The sequence below is a fragment of the Tetrao urogallus genome (assembly GCF_951394365.1).
Source record: "Tetrao urogallus genome assembly, chromosome: 23".
Taxonomy (NCBI): Eukaryota; Metazoa; Chordata; class Aves; order Galliformes; family Phasianidae; genus Tetrao; species Tetrao urogallus.
The window spans coordinates 387,916-413,702 of record NC_136836.1 but is presented as its reverse complement, the minus strand read 5'-3'; the positions used below and the strand labels follow the sequence as shown (position 1 = coordinate 413,702).

The 25,787-nt window shown below is 45.0% G+C and overlaps 1 protein-coding gene across 1 annotated transcript; it reads left to right on the top strand.

Annotated features, from left to right (window-relative positions):
* Nucleotides 1–4,362: 4,362 nt before the first annotated feature.
* On the top strand, nt 4,363–18,307 carry LAPTM5 (lysosomal protein transmembrane 5; the record flags this gene model as incomplete). The annotated part of the gene is made up of 8 exons (XM_079546026.1): nt 4,363–4,443; nt 9,396–9,489; nt 14,056–14,132; nt 14,759–14,887; nt 15,373–15,498; nt 15,574–15,669; nt 17,564–17,656; nt 18,233–18,307. 8 exons carry the CDS (start codon nt 4,363–4,365, stop codon nt 18,305–18,307), a joined length of 771 nt encoding a protein of 256 aa, XP_079402152.1.
* Between the last annotated feature and the right edge of the window lie 7,480 nt (nt 18,308–25,787).

Genomic DNA, 25,787 nt, shown 5'->3' with positions numbered 1-25,787 from the left:
TAAGCACTTAAATATACTCCAAGATCATTATTTTTTATGCCAGAATAAAGCAGAAGACATGTAAAGTAATGTGTAAAATATGGCAAGGTGCATCTAGAGGGAGGCTATGCAGTCACCAAGCATAGCAAAACTGGTATAAAATATAATGAAAGAATAAAGCAGGTAACAGGGCAGATATAAATCCTGGTGCAATGAATACAGCGTGGCACATAATGTCGATAAAAAGCAGCAAATGGCAAAACACGCATCAGCATGGACATAAAGCATAATGAACTGATGGATGAAAGTCACAAGAGTTAACTGAATGCTCCATTTTTTTTCCTGGCAGCAGCAGATGCTGGAGCCCAACTGGTTTGCAATGGGAATTTGTGGTAGCAGACCCCATGCCAGCCTCTGCCAGAGATTTATTGCTCTGCTGGCAATTCAGCACCTTTCTCATTAAGGCTCTCACATTGTTGTTTGGCTTCTTGTAGAGTGCAAATACATTAAGCCATGCTTTGGAGCAAGCCAATTAGGAAGGAGAAAACATTTCCTACTGGCTGGGGCCAGGATCAGGGCTGCATGGAAACTGGGAAATGGTTACAGGAGGCTGATGAGTGTTTGTGAGAAAGGAGCTGATGTCCAGGTGTTGTAGAGAGCCATCAAATGAGAGCTGCCACCTGGGATTGCTTCCAGGAAGGAGCTGGGGCAAGGCTCAAGGAGCACATCATATACAGGTCCATGGCAGCATGGAAGAAGCAGGGCTGTGTTCCTCACTCAACCGGCTTCCTACAACGCCAATCTTTCAGCAGGGCTGGGTGTCTGAAGGACGTGGTATGCAGTCTGCTGAAAGGGGCCACTCAGCATAATGCATTGGCATTCAGGCAGAGCAGGGCTATTTGAAGCCAATGGCCCAGCCTGGGCCACACTTTCTGTTTGTTTTTACACATCGTGAGCTAAGTTTGGGTATGGTATGCTCAAAGGCACAAGCAAGCCTCTGTCTGCCTCTGAAAGGATGGGGGATTGCAAAAGGAAAGTACACTTTTCAAGGAAAGTCAGGTTCAGATTATGAACCAGCTTTTCATATTAGCAGGAAATACTTGATCCTCCTGCACCTTCCTTCGGCTGGGCCCACAAACTGGTTTGGGGGGAGGCAACCCCCAAAGAAAATACATTTCATGTGGAGAAGGTAAAGCAAAGCCTGTTTTTGCAACTGATGTGTAAATGAAAGATGTTTAAGCAGACCTGTTTTTAAAACCCACTGTCGTTTTTAACCGTATTCCTCCAAGGATGCTGCAGACATCACTGCGGTTTGAGGCAGCATTCAGTTCCCAAGGGGTGCTGAGAGGAGCAGGGCTCAAATCTCGTGGTGCCTTTGGTCCCCATCTGCAGCTTTGTGCTTTCCCTGACTAGTCTGAAAATACTTCATTTTCATTCTCTACATTGGCCCACCAGTAAATGTTGGCAGCTGGATTTTACTTTTGTCAGAGGCCATTCTGAAATGCATTAAAGCAATCATATTTTTAGCCCAAAGATCACCCACCAAAAGTGGTGCCAGGATATACAAGATTTCTGTCACGAGAGACCTCAGGGTAGTAGGATTTAACCGAAACCTACTCTGGGGTCCATTAAAACACACAGCAACTGTTCACCATCCATCTCCCATGGCTTCCTCTCTCCACCTGATGGTTTTCTGGAGGTTGGGGGCTCCAAAATAGCAACAACTGGAGTGAATTCTACATCTGTAATATAGGGAAGTGATCATCACTCTGTTTTCGGTGTTGGTGAGGCTGCATCTCAAGTGCTGAGTTCAGTTTTGGGCCCCTCTCTGCAAGAAAGACACTGAGACCTGGAGTCTGTCCAGACAAGGGCAGTGATGTGATGGCCTCGAGTTGAACCAGGGGAGGATTAGATTGGGAAGTAGAAAAATATTTCTTCTCCTAAAGAGTGATGAGGCATTGGAAAAAGCTGCCCAGGAGGGAGGTGGAGATGTTAAGAACCGTGCAGATGTGGCACTGGGGGATGTGGTCAGTGGGCATGGTGGGGATGGGCTAACAGTTGGACTAGATGACCCTGGAGATCTTTTCCAGCCTTTATGATTTTATGATTGAAGTGAGAGGTGTTGTAGGTGCCTGCTGCCTGTCTATGGAACCCTGAAGGAATGGTGGCCATTTGGTGTTAGGCTCAGTGCAAGTTCTCCCTATGGAGACGCAAAAGACAGAGCAGTGTCTCATGGTGGAGGACAATTTTTAGGCTTGGGGGCTGGTAGGTACATTTCCCAGCTGCTGCCTGGCTTTGCCTTTGCATATGAAGGCAGGAAGATGCAAGAGGTCCCTTGTAGCAGGATACCCATAGCCATTCCCGGTAGAAGATACTTTATTTCCCACCCTGAAAGAAAAAGGCAGAATCTGTAAAAGCACATTCCAGGCAGGAGTGAGGCCAAACATATTTCAAATTTACTCTGTGTAAAAAAATGTATCCTTGAAATCCAGAGCTAGGCAGGTTTGGAGTGGGTTGCAGAAATATAGCTTACAGTGGTGGCATCTTTTGCTAACCCTGTAATTTCAGAGTCTATAAATTTCATGTTTTTCTTGCAATGAAAACTGAGCAGCCTGGGAATCCACAGGCACCAGTTACCTGCTAGCTCTCCTCTATCCAGTGGCACAGCCACAAACTGGGGTATTTCTCCATTCACTCACTTTCCCACCTGCCAGCTGGGAGTCAGAAAAGCAGCAGATGTGGGAGTTAATTGCAGTAGGCTCCATCCTGCCTTTGTTTCCTGAGCTTTCTGCAGACCTCCTGGGGTCCTGATCCAGCAACATCCCACCTGGCTGGTGAACAAGCAGTGGGAAGGCTGAGCTCTTCTGTCAAAGGGATGGGATGATGGAGAACTTTCTATAGAATCAAGCTATGAGGATATAAAAACTGTTATACTGCAGTATGGATTCTGTACAGAAGTGGAGAAAGAATGTGTGCTGACAGCTTACACTGTGAATGTGCTCTCCATGATGAAATACTACTGTGAATGTGTGCTGTTTGTGGTGAGAAAACCAGAATAGAAGTGCTTGGAATAGGTTAGTCAGAAAAAAATGTTGGCCTGGATGCTAGCATTGAAAATTACAGGGATGAACAACGTCTGGACACAACCTCCAATCAGTGGTGTTCTCCTTATTGCTATGAATATGAAGGTACAGCTAGTGTCTGTTTTCTTAAATTCTCATGCGGAGCCAGCAGTTGGACTCAGTGATCTTTATTGCGTCCCTTCTAATTTGGGACATTCTACGATTCTACGATTCTGTGATCTCTGTTGCTATCCAGACGTGCACTATGCCATGTCATGCCATCTAAAAAGTTACAAATTATTTATGCTTGAGTGGTGGCAGGCAGTGGGGGGTTGGAACTCGATGGTCTTTAAGGTCTCTTCCAACCCAAATCATTCTTTGATTCTATGATCCACTGCAGCACAAAGCTATGGTTAGGAGCTCATCACTGTAGAACCTCCACGAGCATCCACTCAACCATACTGAATTCTTCCAGTCCATCTCTTCCAGGCAGGAGAGGTTCTCTGGAAGCCTGTGCAGATGTTTGCATTGCCAGCTTTAAATTAAACCTTTGATATTGCCAAAACTCCATTCCTGAAGACATACAAGGTCAGGCTGGACCAGGCTCTGAGCACTTTGATAAGCCATAGGTGTCTCTGTTCATTGCAGGGGGGCTGGACTGGATGGCCTTAGAAAGTTCCTTCCAACTCAAATGATTCTTATTCTATAAAAATACGATTCCACCTCCACTGGACAAACTGCACAATGGCTGTCACCTGTGCTCAGGTCTCATTGCTGCTTCATGTTCCTTACCCAAACCAGGAGCAGATCCATCAGCCTGGTGGCCAAGGACCCCATCCCTGGTGGCCCCACTGCTGCAGCCCCACAGAACAGTGCTGCTCAGGATCGGTGCTTGCAGGGAGCGGTGTCTTTGCGGGCAAGAAATCAGATGCTTCATGCTCAGGAATTTGGATGCCTCACTGCAAAAACAGTGGGTCAAGTTTAAGGTGACATTCTTGGCCCCCTGCTCTTATTTCTGATGGTTTTTCTAGAGCAAAGCCCACTGCTCCCCTGCACCCTGCTCACTACCTGCCCGAAGCAGTTTTGTGCTCACATTTGCCATCAGAGATGTGAAAGCAATTAAAGATCTGTTAGAAAAGCAACATTATCTTTTGCTTTCTTTCTTATTGAGAAATCGAAGACCTCATGTGACCGTGTGGATGACTAAACACACTTATAGACCAGGAAGGAAGTTGAACTGCACTGCTCGCCCTGCTCTCCAGTGAGGTGGCTGCTGCAGACTGAACCGCTGTAACTCCCAGCAAAGCAGAGGGATCCCAACATGACTGCCCAAACCAAGCCCCCAAAATGCTGCTTCTTCAACATCAAGACGGCAACTCTTGCTCTGGGGATCTTTCACATGGTAAGTGACACAATGGGTGATAGAGGGAGACAAGAAAGGAGCAAGGGGGAAATGCTTGCAGAGGGTATGAGCACTGCAGATCATGGAGTTCCCTGACCACTGACCTTCAGGTTTTGCCAAAAACAAAAGACAAATAGTTTAAGGGGGATGTGCAAAGTGGGAGGTTAGGTGGGTGGGGAGGAATGGGCAGGAAGAAATTTATTACAGTTGTATTTTTTTTTAAACTGTTATCCCCTCTCTCTACCCATTGAAGCTCATGGAAACCACCTCTGCTTCCTGATCTTTCCCTTACAACTCAATTCAGGAGCTCTTGCTTGTGCAGAGAGGCACTTGGTGCAGCTGCCTGGAGCTGCTGGTTGCAGCTGGGCAGCACAGGGAACATTTGGGGACGTTTCTTCCCCTATTCAGAGATGTTTCTCCCCCCATTCAGGCTGCAGAGATGTGCTTTCAGGTGGCCTCACGTCATACTGAGGATGTGGTTTCTTGCACAGCAGGACTCACTTAAAATTATCCCTTCTGCTGCACTGGGTGTGTGCAGTCACACATTGGGAGCACACAGATAACATCTAACAGGGAGCTGACCTTTTTCTGTGCACAGAAGTGGAGCGAGGAGAACTGTCAGCTGCAAGGATGTGCTGGGCATGGGAATGTCATGGTCCCCACAGCATTTCTGGAGCAACTGGAGCAGGCATGCCCTCATTATGCCACAGCTCTCCTCTTGCTCACATAAAGCTGAGACTGGGGTCCAGCATGAGGTGACATAACAGCTTTGACTCCCATAATGCCATCCCTGCATCCGTTGATGGAGCACTGAACTCATGCAATGAAAGGCAGCAGAAACTGGAGATGGGTTTAGTTGCTGATTTGGACAGTGGGATAAAGTGAAAGCATTCAGCAAGGGACGATCATAGATCATCAAGTCCAACCTCAACCCATCCCCAGCATGCCTCCTGATCACAACCCTCAGTGTCACATCCCCACGGCTCTCGAACACCTCCAGGGACATTGATTCCACCACTCCCTGTGCAGTCTGTGCCATTAATGATCACAGAAGACAGCCCCACACAAGCTCAGAACAGCAGAGCTTCCCCCTGGCACGATGTGGAAGCCAGGTGCTGCAATGGCATTTCCAATGCCAATTTTTAATCATTTGGGGACCTCAAAATGTGATGAGATTGCAATTTTATATCCTCCTTTGCCTTCTGCTTTTTGAGCGTCTAGCTTACAGCCCAGGCAGGCTTCTCATCTTCCCAGCACAGACTCAAAGCTCATAATCTCACTGTTTTAAAGAAACAGAAGTTGCTGTATCTCTTGTGCAGTCTTATGACCCCAAGTGACAAAAACTGAACCATATGAAAGCAGAGAGTTTGCAGCAGAGCAGAAGCAATTTCTGATGACCAATTAAACACAGAGCCATCGTGGAGGGATGGTCATGACCTGCTTGGAAATGGGACCCTCATAGGAAGCACATCCAAGGTTTGAAGAGGAAGTGGCAAAATTAAAGGGAGGAAATACATGACAAAGAGCTACAGGCATGGCATGTGATGCAAGCTGCCTAGTGCCAGTGGAGAATCAGAAGCACGGAGAGAAAGGGAAGTAATCTTTCCTAGCTGTGAGGGTCAATCACAAAGCCTCCTTTGTGTTCCTCCAAACGCTTCGAAACGAAACACGTTTTTCTAACCACTGTTTCACTGTGGTGCCAGTAGGTATTCCTAATTTGCACCAGCCTTTACTGGAAGAGAATGAGATCAGCTCATGGTGCTGATGGCCAACAGGGAAACCTTAATTTCCAATAAGGTGGAAGATGTGTTACTGCAAAAATCATTGCCAGTCTGCTGAAGACTTTCATTTGAGTTTGAGCAGCAAAAGGCAGAGCCTTGGGGTAAGGCTTCACTGTGTTCTCAGGAAGGAGATTGCCATTGGATTTTGCAGTAGATGGTCTTGTCATACTGCTTTAACAGATAACACAGAAGAATAGCAGCAACATTTTATATTTCCTACCTTTTCCCTGCCTTTTTATGATGTTGCTGCAGCTTGGCAGAGGGAGGGAAAGGGGAAAAGGAATTTATAACTCAGTGGTGACATGGATGATTTGCCACATCAATACTGTTCATTTGTATCAATATAAATTATTGCTATAGGTCCCAATGATGAATCATAGTGATGCTGGGTGATAGCAGCACCGTCAAACAAAGCTCTCAGGCTTTCTGGTGATATCTTGTACTCCTATAAATTAGATCTGTCTTACTGCTGATCTCTCCATAGACAGCTGAAATAAATGTGGATGTTTTCAAACAAATGGGGAAGGAGAAGGAGGGGGATGAAGAGGGGACAGTTGTGTGATTAACTAAGCTTCAAGAGGCATCGGGTGGTGACTTAGAAAGGAAGCATGGAGGAATTTGTCCTCCTGCTCACTGACGAGAAAAGACTAGAAGTAACTTGGTTTTAGCTTCAAGAGCAAAGCCTGGCTATTGCTTCGTGTATTGCTTCTGTGCATAAGCAGAAAAGCTACAGTTCATTTGCCACTCATCCTTAATTAGAGACAAAGGTCTTGGAAAGTGGCATCTCATTGGGTTGACCTGTCGCAGCTGAGCTTTGGTACTTCATGAGCAGAGCTCCATCTCTGGGACCTTCCCCAGGTCCAGCCCTCACTGTGGCCATGGTTTGTGTTGGCATGGAACTGTGCTGCCAGCAGGCTGTGACTGCCCTCATCCTCCCAGAGCATCTGTATCACATGAACAGAGAGGAAAAAAGAGGCAGCAGGAAGGAAAAGATAAAATGCTCTGAACCACAGCAGCCACTTTTAAATTAAAGTAAGAAGAGGTGAAGCACTGAAGGAAAAGCACTTACATGAGGCACCATTCGACCTCACAGTGCTAGGTGTCACCACCCTGCATGCACAGAATCAGGAACCCTCAAAGCACATCTGTGTCCCCACTGACCCCTGCTCATTGCAGCTTCAGGCTCTTCGCAAAGCCTGGGTGTGAGAAAAGCAGCACGTGTCACACCAAGGCCATGTGCACACATATAAATAATTTGGAGATTAGTCAAGCTGCACAGATTTCAGCAAAGAAAAAGTACCTGACACAACCTCTGGCAGCAGTTTAACCCTACCACGGCTGCAGCAAATGCCCCCCAGGGAATGGGGGTTGCATGCAACATGCTGTTAAGTTTCTGCCTTACAAGATACCCTTTGCTTGCCCAGATTATCTGCTTTGGGTTAGCGGCTCGCTATGCCTCTGTCCTTCAGTGTTTGACGATGGTCACCAACCTTCCTCCAACTTCTCAGCTCCACTGTAGGGCCTCAATTACCTTCTGTTCTCTGCAGAAATAAATGGGGTTGTCACGGGCCAGGCAGTGGGATGCCAAACGCAGAGGTGGGCGATGGAGGGATCTCTTGGCCACGGCTTACCCATGGGATTGAGAGCTCAGACCCCCAGAGCTTTGCCTCTTACCTCGTTGCAGTTCAGTGGCTCATTCTTTCTATGCAAAATCTAATGCAAAATAAGTGGAAACTTAAAGCCAAGTTTCACTTAAAATGTCTTCTCACTAACCTGCTTATGCTTGGTTTGGCTCTCTGATATGGGACTGCCATTCCTTTGGTTGTTTTTTCAACACTTGCAAGGATTTCAGTGTCTTTTTTTATTATTGTTCCCCTGATAGGCAATGGGGATGGTCTTTTGTGCTGAAACTTTGGCTCTGGCTGTAAATTCATCTGGGATTCCATCTCCTGCTCTCATTCACTTGTCTTTCAGGAAACATGTAGATGCTTTGGACTCAGATCTTACACTTTTCTCCAATTAATGAAAACATGAAAAAGCAGTTTCTTTCTCAGTTTCCCATGCTGCCCTTTGAGGAGTTTGACCAGCAAATAAGCAGCAATAAGAAAAGAGAAATCTCTTGGAGAGCATGTGTTCATCAGAAAAGAAGGATTCCAAGGACCTCCAGCTTTTCTGGAAACAGCACTTGCAGATCGTGGCAAAGAAAGTTGATGGATTTTGTTCTGGGGATAGTTTCTGGTTTTCTCCAGCTAACACTGACACTGGGAGAGGCTGCATTTGGTTCCTGTCTTTGCCACATAGCAGTGCCCTCCTAGCCTTGCTTCCTCATTTCTGGCCCAGTGCAAAGCTGTGCCTCTTTCTGTTGCTGCAATACCTACTGTAGTGCAGGAGGCAAATGATAATGCATTACTGCAGCCTGAGCTCTCTGTGGAAAGAACAAATCATCTCTTCTGCTTGCTTAACCATTAAGCTTTTTCTCATCTCCTGCAGTTGCTTGTTTTGCACTGTTGCCCATACACAAAGTTTGCAAGCAGGAGCACAACCACAACAGTTCAGTTTCCTCCTTGCCTGCGTCACTTCTTTAAGTGAGTCTTAACACAGAAGCCTCTGGCAGCTTTTGTGCTGATTGTGGTGTCAGATACAGACTTCCTTCCTGCATCATCATGGGGTTCCAGGCAACCCCTGTGCTGAGCAGACAAACACTTTCCCTCACTCACCTCTTCCCAATGACTTCTTCACTGATGGTCCTTTTGTCAGTGTCTCAAGCATGAAGAATATGTGCTCCCAGTGCTGGACTCGGTGGGATGATGGAATCATGTTTGCACCATTTTTTATTTTCTTTGGTGCAAAATGAGAGAAAATCAATCCAGTTAGGTTCAATGTAGAGAAAAAAAGAAAGAAAAGAAAAAAAAAAAACACACTTGGAAGATTTTCTCAATTAAATAAAAGAAGGAAAATGATTTGTCAGTGAAAGAATATAGCAAAGAGTATAGCAAGACTTACAGAAGGGTCTTAATTTTTACTGCATTTCTTTTAGCACTTCAAAATGCTTTTGGAGAGCCACCCTGCTCTTAAGGGCTGCAGCCACTGCGTGCTCCTTGGACACAGGTTTGTTGAAAGCAAGTTGGTCAGCAGCGGGATGCATTGTGCCTTTTGCCTTTGTTCTCCTAGGTGATGAGCATCTTGCTGCTGATCGAGTATTCCCTGGAGGTGGCAAGTGGGAAGGGCTACTGCAAAGACCTGGGCAAGGATTACTACAGAATTGGTAGGTGGTTGGGATGCTGGCAGGGAGCAGGGAACACTGGGATCTTCCACTGGTTCCTCTTTCTTTTAGGTTCCTCTTTTATTAAGGCTTGTAAAGACCACTAAGATCACCACGTCCAACCCCAGCCCAGCCCCAGCGTGGCCACTGACCACATCTCCAAGTGCCAAACCTCCACGTTTCTTGAGCACCTCCAGGGATAGGACTCCACCACTTTCCTGGGCAGCTATGCCAATGCCTTTCCAACTCCAGCCCCTTTGTCCCACGTCCCTGGTGGTTTTGGCACAACACGAGTTGTCTGCAAGAAGCATCCAGGCTGTTCCCTATCTCACATGCAGTGCAAGCATTACATTTGTCACAACTGATTGAATTCCTACTCATATGGGGTGAGAAAAAGAAAATTTAAAAATTTAAAAGAAAATTTAAAAATTTAAAAGAAAACAGCTCCCCGAAACTCAAAATTTACTTAGCCAGAAAAAAATTTGCATGAAGCTGTTGGGGACAAAAGATGCAGGGCGCTTTTTCCTTTTCTTAGTCACTTTCTGCTGTAAAACCACAGGCTGAGATAACCCTTCTGTGCTCAGAAAGGCAGAAATCTGAGTCCTCCGCCCTGCGGTGTCTCACCCTACAAAGTCATGAGGATCTGCATAGGAGAAAAAGCCCACAGCAGCAGGGATTTGCCCATCTCCTGCTTTTCCACTGTTTCCTTTCCCAAGCTGCAGAAGTGCACAGAAAGTGGAGGAAAGTCTGTGTGGGTCGGAGGGAGCTCAATACCTAACTTGCACGACGAGTGCTTTTGATAATGCTTTCTGCACAACTTCCCCCTTCCACCTGGCTGCTCCTCCCAAGTGTTTGAAAGGGCTCTGCCTGGAGATGGAGAGCACTTTCTGATTATATTGGGAATAAACACAGTGCAACTCTTCTATTTCCAAAAACAAGCAGGGAAGCAAGGCAGATAAGAAGTATAAAAAGTTCAATTTGACTTCAGAACCCAGATGGAAGAGCTGGAGAACAATGTGGGAGAGGTTCTGCGGCTGTCCTCAGCATATGCTGCTCTATTTGTAGATGACAGAATCACAGAATGGCTTGGGTTGGAAGGGACCTTAAGTTTAAAACCATTCCCCCTTCTCCTGTCACTGTCCTCATGAAAGGTTGATTTCCCTCCTGTTTATAATCTCCCTTTAAATACTGGAAGGCCACAATGAAGTTTCCCAGCAGCCTTCTCTTCTCCAGACTGAATAAACCCACCTCCCTCAGCCTGTCTTCATAGCACAGGGGCTCCAGCCCTCTGATCGTATCTGTGGCCCTCCTCTGAACTCTCTGCAAAAGCTCCACGTCCTTCCTGTGCTGGAGGCCCCAGACTTGGATGCTGCACTCCAGATGAGGCCTCACAAGGGCAGAGTAGAGGGGAACAATCCTCTCCTTGCCCTGCTGCCACTCCTCACGCAGCCCAGGATACCGTGGGCCTTCTGGGCTGCAAGCGCACACTGCTGGCTCATTAAGTTTTTCATATACCAGGAAACCAAGTCTTTTTCAGCAGAGATGCTGGCAAGTTCTTCTCCCAGTCTATATACATACTGGGGATTACCACAGCCCAGCTGCAAAACCTTGCACTTTGCTTTGTTGAACCTCATTAGCTTCATGTGGGGCTATCTATCAAGGTGCCTCTGGATGACATCTCTTCCTTCTGCTGTATCAGCTTCACCACTCTGCTTGCTGTCATCAGCAATCTGCTGAGAATACACTTGATTCCATCATCTGCATCCCTGGTAACAATAGTAAAGAGCACCAACCCCAAGATAGACCCCTGGGGGACATCACTGGTCACACCTCCAGCTGGACATGGAGTTGTTGACCACTGTCCTCTGCCTGGGACCATCCAACCAATTCCTTATCCACAGAATAGTCCACCCTTCAAATCCATAGCTCTTCAATTTGGAAATTAGGATGTGGTGGGAGTCCTTGGAGGCCTTGGAGAAGTCCAGGTAGGTGGCATCAGTTGCCTTCCTTTGTCCACCAATGTCGTCACTCCACCATAGAAGACCACCAGATTGGTCAGACACGACCTTCCCCTGGTGAAGCCATGCTGGCCGTCTCAGATCACCCGCTCATCCCTCATGTGCCTTAACATGTCTTCCAGAAGAATCTGCTCCATAATCTTCCCAGGCTCAGAGATGAGGCTCACCGACCTGTAGCTACCCAGGAAGGAGAATTGGGATTGTTTTTGTCATTGCTGGGACAATGGGAAGAGTGACAGGATCAGCAGTCTTCAGGAGAAATGCTCTGTTCCTAGCAGCCTCTCCTTGCTGCCTTGGTTTATAAGATGCTGCAGGCAGGGTAGCACCAAGAGCACCCCTCTGACAGCTGCTTTTCAGTAGAAGTTCATCAAGAGATTAGTAAATCTACTAAAAATATAACATTAAAACAGGAAGAATATCCAATATCTTCTCTATTCATTCTGAACCTTTGAGGATGACTCATAGCGGGGTCAATGTCAGGATGTTAACTGGTCTAAAGCAAGTCTAACTTTACTACCTGATGTTTAAGAAATACAACAAGATTAATCTGGCCAGGCAGAAGGAACAGGAGACAAATGGCCATGTGGCATTTTGGGACATTCAGTTGCAATTTGGAAGAACCAGTTTATATCTCTATGCTCTGTTAAACCAGAGCATATGAGCCCTGCTCGCATTTCCCAAACCAGTTTATTGGGCCATAAAACAGGAGTTTCTTGACATTCATCAAAATTATTACAAGTCACTCAAAGTCCCTCCTGGCTACATACAGGACATAAATCCTGATGTGAAGTTAACCAAATATAGACATTTGGTAAATAAATTCTCTGCTTTTCTGTTTGCTGGGAGGGCTTATTTGGTTGGCATGAACTTTTTGGCATTTCTTGCTGGCAGTGCAGATGTCCAGCACAGCTCTACAGAGGCTCTGCCATATGGCTCCATTCTGGTGATATCACCAACCCAAGGGAAATGGCATTTACTTCATAGCACATATGAGCTCTTTCTCATGAAATTCCCTGGGATCTCTGGGACACAGCTCATCTCAGGCTTGTTACGAGAATCAAAAAATCACAGAAGAGTTGAGATTAGAAGGGACAACTTGGGATCCCCCAGTGCAAATCCTTTGCTTCAAGCAGGGTCACCTAAAGCACATTACCCACAATCACATCCAAGGGGGTTTGAATATCCCCAGAGAAGGAGACTCCACCACCAATCTGGACAACCTGTTCCAGAGCTCAGTCCTGGGTCTATTCCCACTACAGAAAACTGGAAAAGCTATTGTATAAAAACTGCCAATGGACACACAGTGCAAAGCCTGCTAAGGTATTTGAGCTCTTCTTCCCCCAAACTCACGTATTATAAACTTGAGCAACAACTAAATTTTGTTCTCACAGAAGGAATTGGATCTTTTCTTTAAGAAAGATTAACTTACAACTTTGTCCTAAATTACAGTTTAGTCCTATATTGAGCCATTTTCTGAGGCCCCTTATGTACAACAGTCAAACATTCGTCTTACAGAAGCCAGCTAGGCACGGAGATAAGTACTAAAGGGACTTAAAAAACACTTTCTTACATTTTTCAGCCATGGACATGGGCATGGAAAGGGCCTGTAAGTCACATCGATCCCAGCTGTGGGGTCTACCATGGTTTTGAGAGGCTCCAGCCTCATTAACCCCATTAATTCTGGTCCTGGAAGGCACCTCAGCACTCTGCCAGCCCTGCTGGGACATTTCAGGTGGCACTTTACCTTTCCAACAGGCCCTGTGCTCCCACAGATACTCTGTAGATTAATTGGAAAGTTCATCTGGGCAATTAGTCAGCAGAGGCAATGGCCAGTAGTCCAATTAATTAGCAAGCCCAAAGCATGAAGCCAGACTGAGAGAGGCAGAAAAATGCAGCTGCCTTGTCTGAATCTGTGGAAACATCCTGCTAAAGGGATAAACTCTCTCTGATGGGTGGTTCTGGAAGGAGAATCAGGGAAAGTGGCCTCAGGCGACTGGGGCTTAGTGGGACTAGGACTGTCTGCAAAGGTTGAGATACTGGGCTTGGGTTTCCTTTCTTTGCTGTTTCCTAAGTCTCCTTCCATGTTTCAGTTCTCATTATGTTGTGGCTAAAAAAAGAAATAAATTCAGTATTTATTTAACAAGACATAAGTACAAGCAAAGGCCCTTGTTTCTCCTCACACATCTATTTTTTATAAGGAGTGTGTTGCATTCTCAACTACGGAGAGTGGATGGAGGCATTTGATGGAGGTATTTCACCCTGCAGCTCTGTGCTCCATGCCACTGTTGGGTGATTGAATCTTCTTCCTTGCTTGAGTATCTCATAGATCTCTCCACAGCTTTTGCTGTTGATCAGTTTATCTGAGTCTCAAAATAATTTCCTGACCAGAGTTGTTGATCATTGCTTAAAACTTCACTGCCTCTTTTCATTTTGTTTTACTTGAATATTGTAGCCCAGAATATTTAAAACTTCAATCCCATGTGCCTGAATGCAGGAGGTGGACATTAGGCTCCAGCTTTTAGTAACGTGAAATTAATGTTGTCACTTTCAGCTGATGTCACCACCAGTTTCCTGTTGATCATCATGCTGTTTGTCATCAGCTTTAACCTCCTCTTTGGGGTGGTGAAGGTACGTTCTCCACACATGTCATTAAGCTGCTTGCTGTGGGCTCTCTGGTACGGGGGACTAGAGGATGCTGAGTGCTGAGGCATGACCACAATGATGCCAGCCTCACCAAGATTGAGTGACGTTTAAAACAAGGTTATTTGTTGTGCTGTGGGATGGAAATACTCTTATTTGTAAATTTTGGTTGCTCTATTGCCTCATTTCCATACTCTTGTGAAGGTCAGATCTTGGAGGGAAACCATAACTCCCCCTACACGAGGATTCCCTTCCTATTTCTGGGGGAGAAATGACCATATGCTGATCTGGGAACCTAACCTTCTTTGCAGCAGAAAGCTTGGGGATGCTGAACAACTAATGGAAACTGATTTGATCACATCAAACATCAAGGTCATGTAGTGAAAGTTCACAAAAACTTTAAGTGCAGAGTGAGAAAAAGAATTAAAATCAATGTTGTTGCCCTTCACCGTTGCTGAAGCTACCATGGTCATCACAATATCTAGAATCAGATGCAGAAATTCCAGGAGAGGTTTTGTTCTTGAAGTACCTTAACACATGTAATTTTAGGTACTGATGCTTGGGCTCATTCTCCCATTCGGAACAGAAATAACTCACACTGATTTTTCTCACAGAAGAGGGAACGCCTCCTGATCCCGTTCCTTGTTCTACAAGTCATGGACTTTCTCCTCAGCCTCCTCACAATGTTCAGTTCCTACATCCAAGTCCCAGCCATGGTTTCAGTGTCATCCCTCAGACACACAGTAGGTAACAGCTTATGTCAGAATGCTCTTTGCTCTTTATGGGATGGCTTTTTATGGCGAAGCTGTTCCTACAGTGTCTGCAATTCTTGGGAGTTAGAAGGTCCGCAACGGCAACTGGGGACAGCTGGGACAAAATCGGGTTTCCCACATCTGGGACTTTTCCTGTTGGTTTTACTTTCTGCTCAGGGCTCTGGGGATATATCTGTGAGATAAGTCAGGAACATCACTGCAACAGCTAGAGACTTCGCCAGAGGAGCTGGTAGAAACCAACCCAACAAGATGGTTTGCCCAATATTATGGTTTGTATAAATGAATTAAATCATAGAATGGCTGAGGTTGGAAGAAACCTTAAATAACATTGAGCCCCAATCCCCAGATAACTTAGGTTGTAAATGATGACGAAGCACAAGCCCATGTAAGTAGGGAAAATCTATAAGGTCTTACAGTCATAACCAAACCCTGTCCCTTGCTATTTGTCTGCACAGAAGGAACACCTGAAGACCCCTTTCCTGGCTCTGCAGCTGCTGGACTTCTGCCTGAGCATCCTGACCCTCTGCAGCTCCTACATGGAGGTGCCCACATACCTCAGCCTCAAGTCTGCAGACAACAGGGTAGGTGATGAGCACATTGCGTGACCCTGGCGGAGGGGCAAGTGTTTGACTGAGACCCTCTCCCTCTTTTGACAGGGCTTTATGCCAGCCCTGGAGAAGTTACCAACAGAGGAATATGCCAAAGTGATGGTCACCTTCACTGTTGCATTCATTGCTGTCCTCTTCTTGAAGGTAAATGGCTGCAGAGTGTGGTGAGACGTGAGGGAAGAAAGAAAGCTTTGCTGTACGAGGGATAGGAGGAGGTGGTTTTTACTTCTCTCTCAAATCTGCCAGAGCCATAGAAAGCTGCTTGGGTCTCCTCTTGAGTGCAATAGGAGCTATGCCTCAGTGAGGGTCTGATAATCAGATCACTCTCATGATTCTGAGGGTGTGAGTTATAAAGAAAGCTCTCCCTGTGTTCAAGAACTATGACTGGCCATTCATCTCTAAAAGGATGTTTGAAAACAAATTATAGGAAACTTCTGCTATTGATCAATGAAATCGTTAAGCAGCAGGTTGGATCTTCCACTTGGGTAAGTTGCTGTGTCTGCACTGATGCAAACAGAGTTATGCAGTCAGATGTCCTGAAACTTAATTAAAAGCAATGAGCTACTGGGTTCTGCTTACATCTTATAAAACTGCATCATACGAGACTTTCTGCACAGTGAGATGGTTTCTCTTCTTCTTGCTTCAATGGATCAGAGAACAGATTTTTCACCACAGGGTTTCAAAAAGAAAACTTCAGGTAGAGAGCAGATTCTGCACAGTGACAATTGCTACTTGTTAGCTGGAAAGCATTTTTTTTATCTAGACTCTTCCCAGGTGGCCTGAAAAGCAGCGTGGAATGGAGAGACCTGTGTGATGCACTGCAGATGTGACTCCAGCATATCTTAATGTTTGCATAAACTGAGCAGTAAGAGTGGAGGTAACTCTGCAACCCAGCTGGCAGTGTGACCTGGCAGATCAGTTGGTCTGAATTTCCTACAGGACTAGCTATAAAAAAATCAAAGAAAATATACGTAAATATATATATAAAAATATATATATACATATTATATATATATATATATATAATATATATAATTACTGTAATTTTAAAAAATTTATTCGGGGATTATTTAGGAGTTGAGTGGGGTTTTTTGTACAGACAGTACGATAGCTTCAGTGTATTGCATGTTTGCTCTTCTATATGAAGAGGCTTTTGGAATGGGAAGGTGTTTGCAGTGCTCCCTGGAGGCGGTCAAAGCTGACTTCACCTCCTCGTCTTCATAATCCTATTTGAGAGACAGATTCCTTCAACTCAGATACTCCATTCCTTGTTCTCATTCTTTGTCTTGGCTTTGTGTCAAGGCAAACAGTCCTCATTGTTCTGGGAAATCCTAAGCTACAGGGCTTGTTCTGGGGACATACAACTCCCTGTGTTCCTTAGAAAATGCCAGCTGTTTTTGAAGTACAGCCTTACTCCAATAAAAACAAGAGGCACATGACTTCGCCTCAGTGCACAGTGCAGGGAAAATATTTATTTCATATGGTATGCTTCACAGGCCTTGCTTATTTTCTTGCACCGCAGTCTGTCAATCGGTCCCCTTTTCTCAGAAAATCTCTGTTTACCACATTGTGTAACGCCACGAGGCGCGAGGCAGGCCTGTCAGAAAAGCAAAGTGAATGGAAACATGAGGTTTTCTTGAATGAGCCGTCCTTTGAGGTCAGTCCTGGTCGACAAGGGGGCCTTGGATCCCTGGGAGATGGATGTTGTGCCCATCCATGTGTTTCTGAGACACCCAGACTTAGTAGCCTTCTCAGAAGAATAACAAGAAAATTAATGCTTTCCTTTCCTGCATGGTGACACTGGGCACTCAGCAGCTTCAAGCGTGTGCCTACAATCATACTGACTTCACTGCTCTGAGCAGATGGAGTTGCACCCCTCCAACAGGACAGACTGATTTAAGGCCTTGGAATGTGTGGTGTCAGGCTAACCTCAAGGCTTTCACCTGAAGAGAAGGATGGTGGTAGGATGATGGCAAGAGCATAGAAATGCTCTTGTTGACTTGCAGTGCCAAGGCTTCCCTTTCCCTTTCCTTTTCAGGCCTATATGTTCAAATGCGTCCTGAGCTGCTTTAAGTATATTAAAGCCAGTAAGAGAGAGGAGGTGAAAGTTGATCCGAAAGCAGTTGAGAAGGTGAGTAAAGGTTGCTTTAGGTCTGTGTCATGAAAGGTCGTGGTTCAGATGGTGAGATGCTTGATGATCTTTGCGCTTGCTGCTTTGGAGGTATGAGAGACACTTCAACACTTCAAATGTGCATTAACAGCTAGTAATAACCAGTTCCCAATTACATAAAATTCCTTTAAATTTAATCTTTTGTAAAAACTTACAAAGACAATGTACTTGCAAGGAAGGTGATACTCAGACTTTGGGCAAAGTAAATAAATGGGAATATATCACTCTTAATGTCTGGCTTGAAGGCTTGCTTTTAATTTCAGATCAACTTTTGTTTCTGTGCCTGAAATTAAGTTCATCTCACTTTGCTGGATCAGTGTCTAAGAGATTTGATGCATCACTCTTCATTTTAATGAATGTCCTTATGTAGATTACTGATGATCTCCAGTATAGCATCCAACTGCTCTGACACCATGAAGGGATATTTAAGACCTTCCAAAAATCTGAGATACTTGAGGAAGAGAAACGTATCCAAGATCAAGGCCATTTGGAACCCTTTCATTTATCCAAAGCATGACTATTGGTCTTCTCTTTCAGGCTGTGCTGCCATCTTATGAGGAAGCCTTGGAGTTGCCTTCCAAGGAATGCCCACCACCCTACGTAGCAGTCTAAGCTCTACTCGTGGAGAGAAGACAGAGTTCTGCTGTTGGAGCCTCCTACCCCTTCTGTCAGATACTCAGCCTCACTGAGAAGCCCTTACTTTACAGCAGCATCAAGCTTGTTGCACTCTAGCTCACTTTATGAGCCTATGAAGAGCAGTGATGAACCACTGAAGCTGGTGTCTCATTCCACACTGGCAGTTTTGAGCTGGTACTACTGAGTTACAGTGCTGATTTTAATAAACTTGGCACCAGGCATCTTAGAGGTTCCCATCACTGGGCTCTGACATCTGCCAGGCATTTGGCCTGGATCCCTTGGTAGGCTTATTTACCCCAGCAGGATGCTGTTTCTTATCTGTCTTACATCTCTAACCCAGCAGCTGAGGCCTTTAAGAAGTAGAATGAGGGGAAAAACAAGCAATAACCTTTTTTCTGCTTTCTGAGGTAGCCCAACCCTGAAGTATACTATGCTTACTAGCATCTTTTAATGAGGACCTAAGGGAAAGGAGTTAGCAAAAGAATGAAGTTCTCAACAACACACTCTCATTCTATCTGCTTATGATCGTGATTGAGTTTGTACTCCAGCATGCTGGAATTGTGACAGCATTGCTCTTCCATGTTATACCCAAGAGTTTGCTTTTTTTTAATTATTTTTTCTTTTTTTGGCTTTGACTGTGACTTGACAAACGAGTTTCAATAATAAAAAACCTGTTAACAGCTTTAATCTTTTACTGTCTGATTTCTGAAGGGTTGGCACATCCATGACCCGTGGTGACTGCACAGGTTAGTCTGTGTAAATGATGGTGAATGATGTTGCTGATAACTGGTAGATGGAATTTAGCATCTGCTTACTTTCTTGGATGGATCCCTGCTTTTTGAAAATGTAATCTGCTCAGAAACAACTATTCCAACATCATCTACACTGTAAGAAAATGCCTAGGATTCTTGATCAGCTCTGAAACATCAATGAATGATTTGCCGATGTTCTTTTCATTTGATGACTAAAAGAGATGGTAATGATAGTGATGTTGACCATATACTTGAGCTGCTTTTCATTGTTGAAAAGCAGTGATTTCCTTGTTGTACTCCTGAAAACCAGGCTGAACGTTGATGTGATCAGTGTGATCATAGAATCATAGAATCCTTAGAGCTGGAAGGAGCTCCAAGGGCACCTGGTGCGACTGCCCGCAGTGAGCAGGGCCGTGCACAGCTCCAGCAGGCTGCCCAGCGCCTGATCCAACCTCGCCTTGAAAGCCTCCATGGATGGGCACCACCACATCTCTGGGCAACCTGTGCCACTGCCCCCACTGTAAAAGGCTTTTTCCTTACATCTAACTTAAATCTTTGAGCTTGAAACCATTTCCCCTTCTTCTATCACCACAGCTCTGCTCTCCCCTTCTTTCCTGTCACTCCCCTTTAGATACTGAAGGTTGCTCTCAGGTCTCCTCAGAGCCTTCTCCTCTCCACCTGCACAGCCCCACTCTCTCAGCCTGTCCCCATACAGAGGTGTTCCACCTCTTGGATCCTTTTTCTTGCCCTCCTCTGCTCACGCTCCAACAGCTCCCTGTCTCTCCTGTACTTAAGACTCCACATCTGGATGCAGTTCTCCAGGTGAGATCTCACCAGCACAGAGTGGAAGGGCAGCATCACCTCCCTAACCTGCTGGCCACGCTGCTTTGAATGCAGCCCAGGGTATGGTTGGCTTTCTGGGCTGCAAGAATTCATTGCTGGTTCATGTCCAACTTCCCATCCACCTGTACTCCCAGGTCTTTTTCAGCAGGGCTGCACTCAATCCCTTCATTCCCCAGTCTGCATTGGTAGTGGGGGTTTCCTCAACCCAGGTGCAGACCTTGCCCTTGCATTTGTTGAACCTCATGAGATTCTCTGCTCAAGTCAGTCTAGATCCCAGTGGACAGCATCCATCCCTCATATCTAACTGAACAGTGTTAAAAATCCTTTTCTTAACCTCTTTAAGTGGTTCAAATTCCATTCTGTATTTTAACCAAAGTAGCTAAAATAGAACCATAGACTCATTAAGATTGGAAAAGACCTCTAAGATCATCAAGTCCAATCAAAATAGGCTCAACACACCACCTGCAGAGATGGGGCAGGTTACAAAGACAATGTGGAGTTGAGCCCTCAGGTACACACCTGATCTTTGCAATGAACCTGATGTTTCATAGCTCTTAGCAAGCTCAATGATTTCTCTGCTTCATTCAGCATTTCCTCTGTTGGGCCCAGAATAGTTCCCTGTGAAAGCCTGACTCAGAAAACTGTGAAACCTGATAAAATGTATAGATTTATTGTGAGTTTCCAGCCAGGTTGGGATCTGAGTTCTAGACGGGAAATCGTTTGGGTTTTCTGAAATGTTAGAAGATTCAGCCAACACAAACCAAGCGTGAGGTGTCACAAGCTTTCTAAGAAGCCAGACGATGGCACTATCAATGCCGGTCCTGAGTCTGATAAAAGACTCTTTTTAATATGTTACTCTTATGCAGTTTTCTCTCCTTTAAATTGATTTACTGATGTGAGTCTCCAAAATAGGTTGAGAACCAATTCACATTCATATGCTTAATGCTGCTCCACACTTCCTCTTTTTCTTTAATTTTTTTTTTTCAGCGCAGAGGAAAAATGAGCAGCAATTCTTTGATACAGACAGAAGATTGGGCAGATGATGTCAGCGCTGACAGTTAGGTGTGAGAGGGACAGGACCTCCTTTAGAAGCAGCATCTCGTGGAGGCAGATGTGCTCTAGGAGTCAAGATATCCATCAGATTCCCCATCTGATTGTGATTTCCCTCATCTGACCTGAAACAGGACTTCTTTTGTTTGGGTTTTGTTTACACTACTCCCGCTTCCCCTTTTGCAGAGAGGAAATTAAGAAACTTGCTGGAAAAGTGTTTCACATGAGTAGAAATAGGTCTGTATTGTCTTTCACATTGCATTGGACACTTCTCTTGGGTTCAATTTATTGTTCTTCTGTAGGCATCCTCATGCCATTGCCTTCAGTTGGTGACATGCCTCAGTCTGCTCTAAAAGAAGAAACTAAACCTAACATACGTCACTGCTCTCCCTATGCCACAAAAAGGGAAACTGAGGCGTAAATAAAAATGAAACAACTTTTGCAATAATCACGGACATAGAGAAGGGAGAGAAACTGCAAAATGGTTGAGTGCGATCCTGGTCTGCTTCAAAACCATACTCAGTACTCAAGGCTGCAAGAAATGCCTCTAATGGTCCACACAAATCATAGAATGATTAAGGCTGGAAAGACCACTAAGGTCATCTAGTCCAACCATCAGCCCCTACCTGTGTCTATAAAGACTGCCTGCAGGCAGTCCTCATGGCTGGAAGAGACAAGGTTGTGCTCACTGTCACTGCAGAAGTATCTGTTTTATTGATCAAATGTAGCCTCCTTCATTGTGGAAGTATTTGTTTTATCGGTTTTCTTTGGTTTTTCTTGAGGCTCTTTCCCTCAGCCTTGAGCTGGTCTTGCTGAATCAATGCTGCAAACTCAAGGGTGGTGCTGGAAGCCCTCCCATGCACCATTCCCAGCCTTGCAGTTGTGACTAACCTGTCCAGTGATCAGGAATGTTTTCCAGTGAAGGAAACCCGTATGGGCAGCCCCAGAAATCCAGAAATTTTGTCAGAGACTTTGAAAAAGAAACTCTGGTTCTACAAGTAGTCATAGAGGGTAAACTCGGCAAAAAACATGCATAATGCAACAGGAACGACAGCACTCAAAATCAGGCAGATCCAGTTGTGGCAATCCACCATTACGGAAAGGTCTCCTCTGTCCCAAGAGTTTTCTGATGTCCGTAAGAGAGCATAAATAGACCTTGAAGAGAGCAAAGACAGCAACTTGGCAGAATTCCCTGGCACATCCTCAGGCTGATTCAAGCCCATGTGCTGAGCTGCTTTGGAGCAGCTGAGGGAACCCTGGGTGATGGGTGTGTGGCAGCTCTCCAGGACTCTGTCACCGCAGACCGCCTTGCACAACGCAGGGACCGCACTGCCCTGCCTGCCTGTCTTGCTGCCTTCATTCCTGCTGCTTTGAGTGGCACCTACAAACCATCCAGGTTCGGACTTAGAGCTTGGGACAGCTGCCATGATAATTGCATTAATCAAACATCATTACAAGACGTGTTTTTCTTTAGCTTTCCTGCAGACAGTTCATTAAAGTAATTATTCGCATCAGTCGAACGAAGTCACTGCGATGCTGTTCCCAGTGGTTGGCCCAGAATGAGGGAAGATGACAAGTGTGGTCACTCATCAGCCCAAAGCCTTTCGTTGCCTTTGGCTTTCTGTCTAGGTGCCCATCCATCAGACCAGACACTTCATGGACAGCAGCCAAGGATCTCCCTCATCCCTCTGTCTGCCAGTGGTTTGTAACACCACTGCCATTGAGAATGATGTTACACAGCTCTTCTTAGACCAGTCTGCAGACTTTACCACTTGCCTTTGTGCCACAGTCCATTTGTACGGTTTGCCTTGGTACGTTCGCTCATTCGCTGGAGAAAATGGGCCGCATTCACAGTGACCTTCAACTTTTACAAGTCTTATATTGCTGCTCCATCCAGGCAATTCAGCAGAGCAGCTACGACCCTCTGGGCCAGGCCAATACCGCCAGTGCAGAATTTGGGGCCTGGAGGCAGGGCACGAGCTGCCCAACCCTTGCAGGTGGCCAACATCAGAGCTGGGAATAGCGCCCAGGAGGCGACTTGGCCCCAGGGGATGTGGGCAAGGTTAGCACAGCAAATAAAAAATGATCCCTCTGAAATAAATGTGACCCATAAAATACATAAACACTGACTAGTCGTAAACAGCACTTACTATTTACAGCATCAGAGCAGAAGGATATTTGCCAGCCATTTGCAGCTTAAAGGATAAACAGTACTTCTTTTGATCTTGACTTGTCAAAAGGGTTGTATTTAAAGCCATTCGTCTCTCCACAGTTTTTCACCATTTCCATAATCTGTTTTGTGCTTTGCACCAGTTCCTTCACTGCAAATATCACTGCTGCAATACAATAGTGGTGCAGTAAATATCCTTTCTGATAATGAAGCAGCCAGGAAGAGCTCCTCCACTCCCCATAACTGATACAGAAACATCATGGGGATGAAACATGAGAATTGGAGCTTTGACTAAATGGCTGCTTTGGTCACTATTTCTCTGAATATTTGAAAACTGGAGGCCTGGAAACACATGGGAACATGAAAGCAAGCCTGAAAAAGAAAAAAAGAAAAAATTAAAAGACAAAACTGAGTATTTTACTACACATAGGAGTTTCCTGGTTGCTCGAGGGCAAGAAAGCTGTGTTTACTATAGCTACCAGGTTTGTTTAGAATGAAATACAACTCAACAGTAAACTACTCAGGATTTGGCTGCTCGTCCCTCCCCAGGCCCTCTCCTTGCTCACTGCCTCCATGGCCAACTGGCGCAACTCAACCGCATCGCCAGACTCTCTCTAGGAACCATTTACAGTCCAGGACCACAAACACTGTGCTTTCTTCCTATGGAAAATCCAATATTTAAAATGCCATCTGATTGGGCTCTAGCAGAAATTTGGAAGTGTCCTGACATCATGGTCTGATTTCCTTTTTCTCACAGGAATCCATCGCCTTCTTCTGGCTCACTGACATGGATATGACTCAGGGTCAGATTCATTTTGATTTGGTCATTTCAGCTCATTGCAGTGTGACATTTATACAAACATAATAAATGTGTTTATTGGAAACATAGATATAAAACTAAAAAGTTTTTTTAAAGAGAAAATGTGAGCAAAAGAAATTGGAAAAAGTCAAATGCCACATCAAATCAAGGCATTTCTACATTATCAGAACTAAAATGTCATTTTTCATGTCCTTTTCCATCCAATCCACTCTCCTGTGAAATATTATGTGTATATTGATAAAGAATCTACATTTACATAGCCCACGCTATCAGACATGCTTGTTTTATGGCAAATGAGAAGCCAGCAACTTTCCTAGCTGACCACATCCCTTGTATGTCTTTGCTTCACTGTATTTCTTACTCTTAAACTGGGCAATAGGCTTTCCAGCCCCATCACCCCCTGGCAGATGTGGCAACCAAAGAACAAAGGCAGCGGGTATTCGAGGATTGACCCCTCCAGGCCCTGACACAGCAGCCAGGCTCACTGTCTCCAAACCATTTCATCTGACGATGGGCACCAGAGAGCACAAGAGCCCATTAATGGTTTGTCTGTTTACGTTGCAAGTGGGCTTGGGAAGAGCTTTAAATGCATATTTTCCTCTTGGAATATTGAGTCCAGTGTTTTCATTTTTGGAGGCCTGGGGGAAAATTATGTTTCATATTTTAAAAATAAACACTGCTTTTACAGAGGTATAACTGCAGACCTACAGTATCCAGCACACCTTTGCCTCTCGCCTTATTTTCAAAGCTTTAATGTTGCCTGTGTGCCCCAACCTCTGCTAGAGAAAATATTCACCTGAAATGTATTTATCCTTCTTTATTAATTAGCAGCAAAATGACACAGAGAAACTTTATATTTTCTTCAGCAAGAACAGTCATAGAGACTTCATTTACAGAGGGCTCTGAATGATCCTATTCATGGCAAGCACTGTCTGCACCAATGGGTCCTTGTATGTATGGCAGAGCAAGAGGAGAAACCCCATCACAGACAGGGCTGGAGGCTAAATCTGCAGGACTTTATGCTTGCATTTCACTTTGTTCCCCACTAATGGCCAGTGTGTCTGTATCTGTTCTACTTATCTGTGGGACAAATTATATCCTATAAACACACACTGGATTTATACATGTTTGAACTCACAGAAATCCATGCATCTGTGCACACACCATGCAAGGAGGAGTTATGTCTGCATGTATGTGCACACATACAAATGGATACGTAAGCACATATGTGCAACCATATTTGCAAGCATGTATTTTCATTTACACATACATCTTCATGCATCTACTCACAGCCTTAAGCTTTTGTGAAGTTTTTATACAAGCGTCCTTGTGCATGCAAACGTCCACACAAAGATCTGATTGTGTTTTCTATACTAATCCCTCCTCACCTTCTGCAATACCTTTAAATATTTTGATCAATGCTTTTAATGTTGAATGAGCAAAGAACAGTCTGGCAGCACCACTAAGAGCAGGTCCCCTTCTGCATAGTCAAACAGCCCTTCTCTCCAGGAGCTCTCAATCTGTCAAAGCACTTCTGGAGTAATATGGACTTGAGTGAGGGAAGAACAGCCCTTTGGATCACGGGTGGTTTGCCAGTGCTGCACCAACACAATGCAAATGCAATGTGTGAGCACTCTGAGAGTGCAGCTGAAAAGTGGGCAAAGACAACATCAACATCCAGGGCTTTAATCAGTGTAATACAGCAGTTAATTAAAAGAAAATAGATGCACAGCTTTGCAATGGACTCATCATTAAATTCATCTTACTCTAGTAGAAAATCTCCCTGCTGCTCTTCCAGAAAGGAGACACTGGATTTCTGCT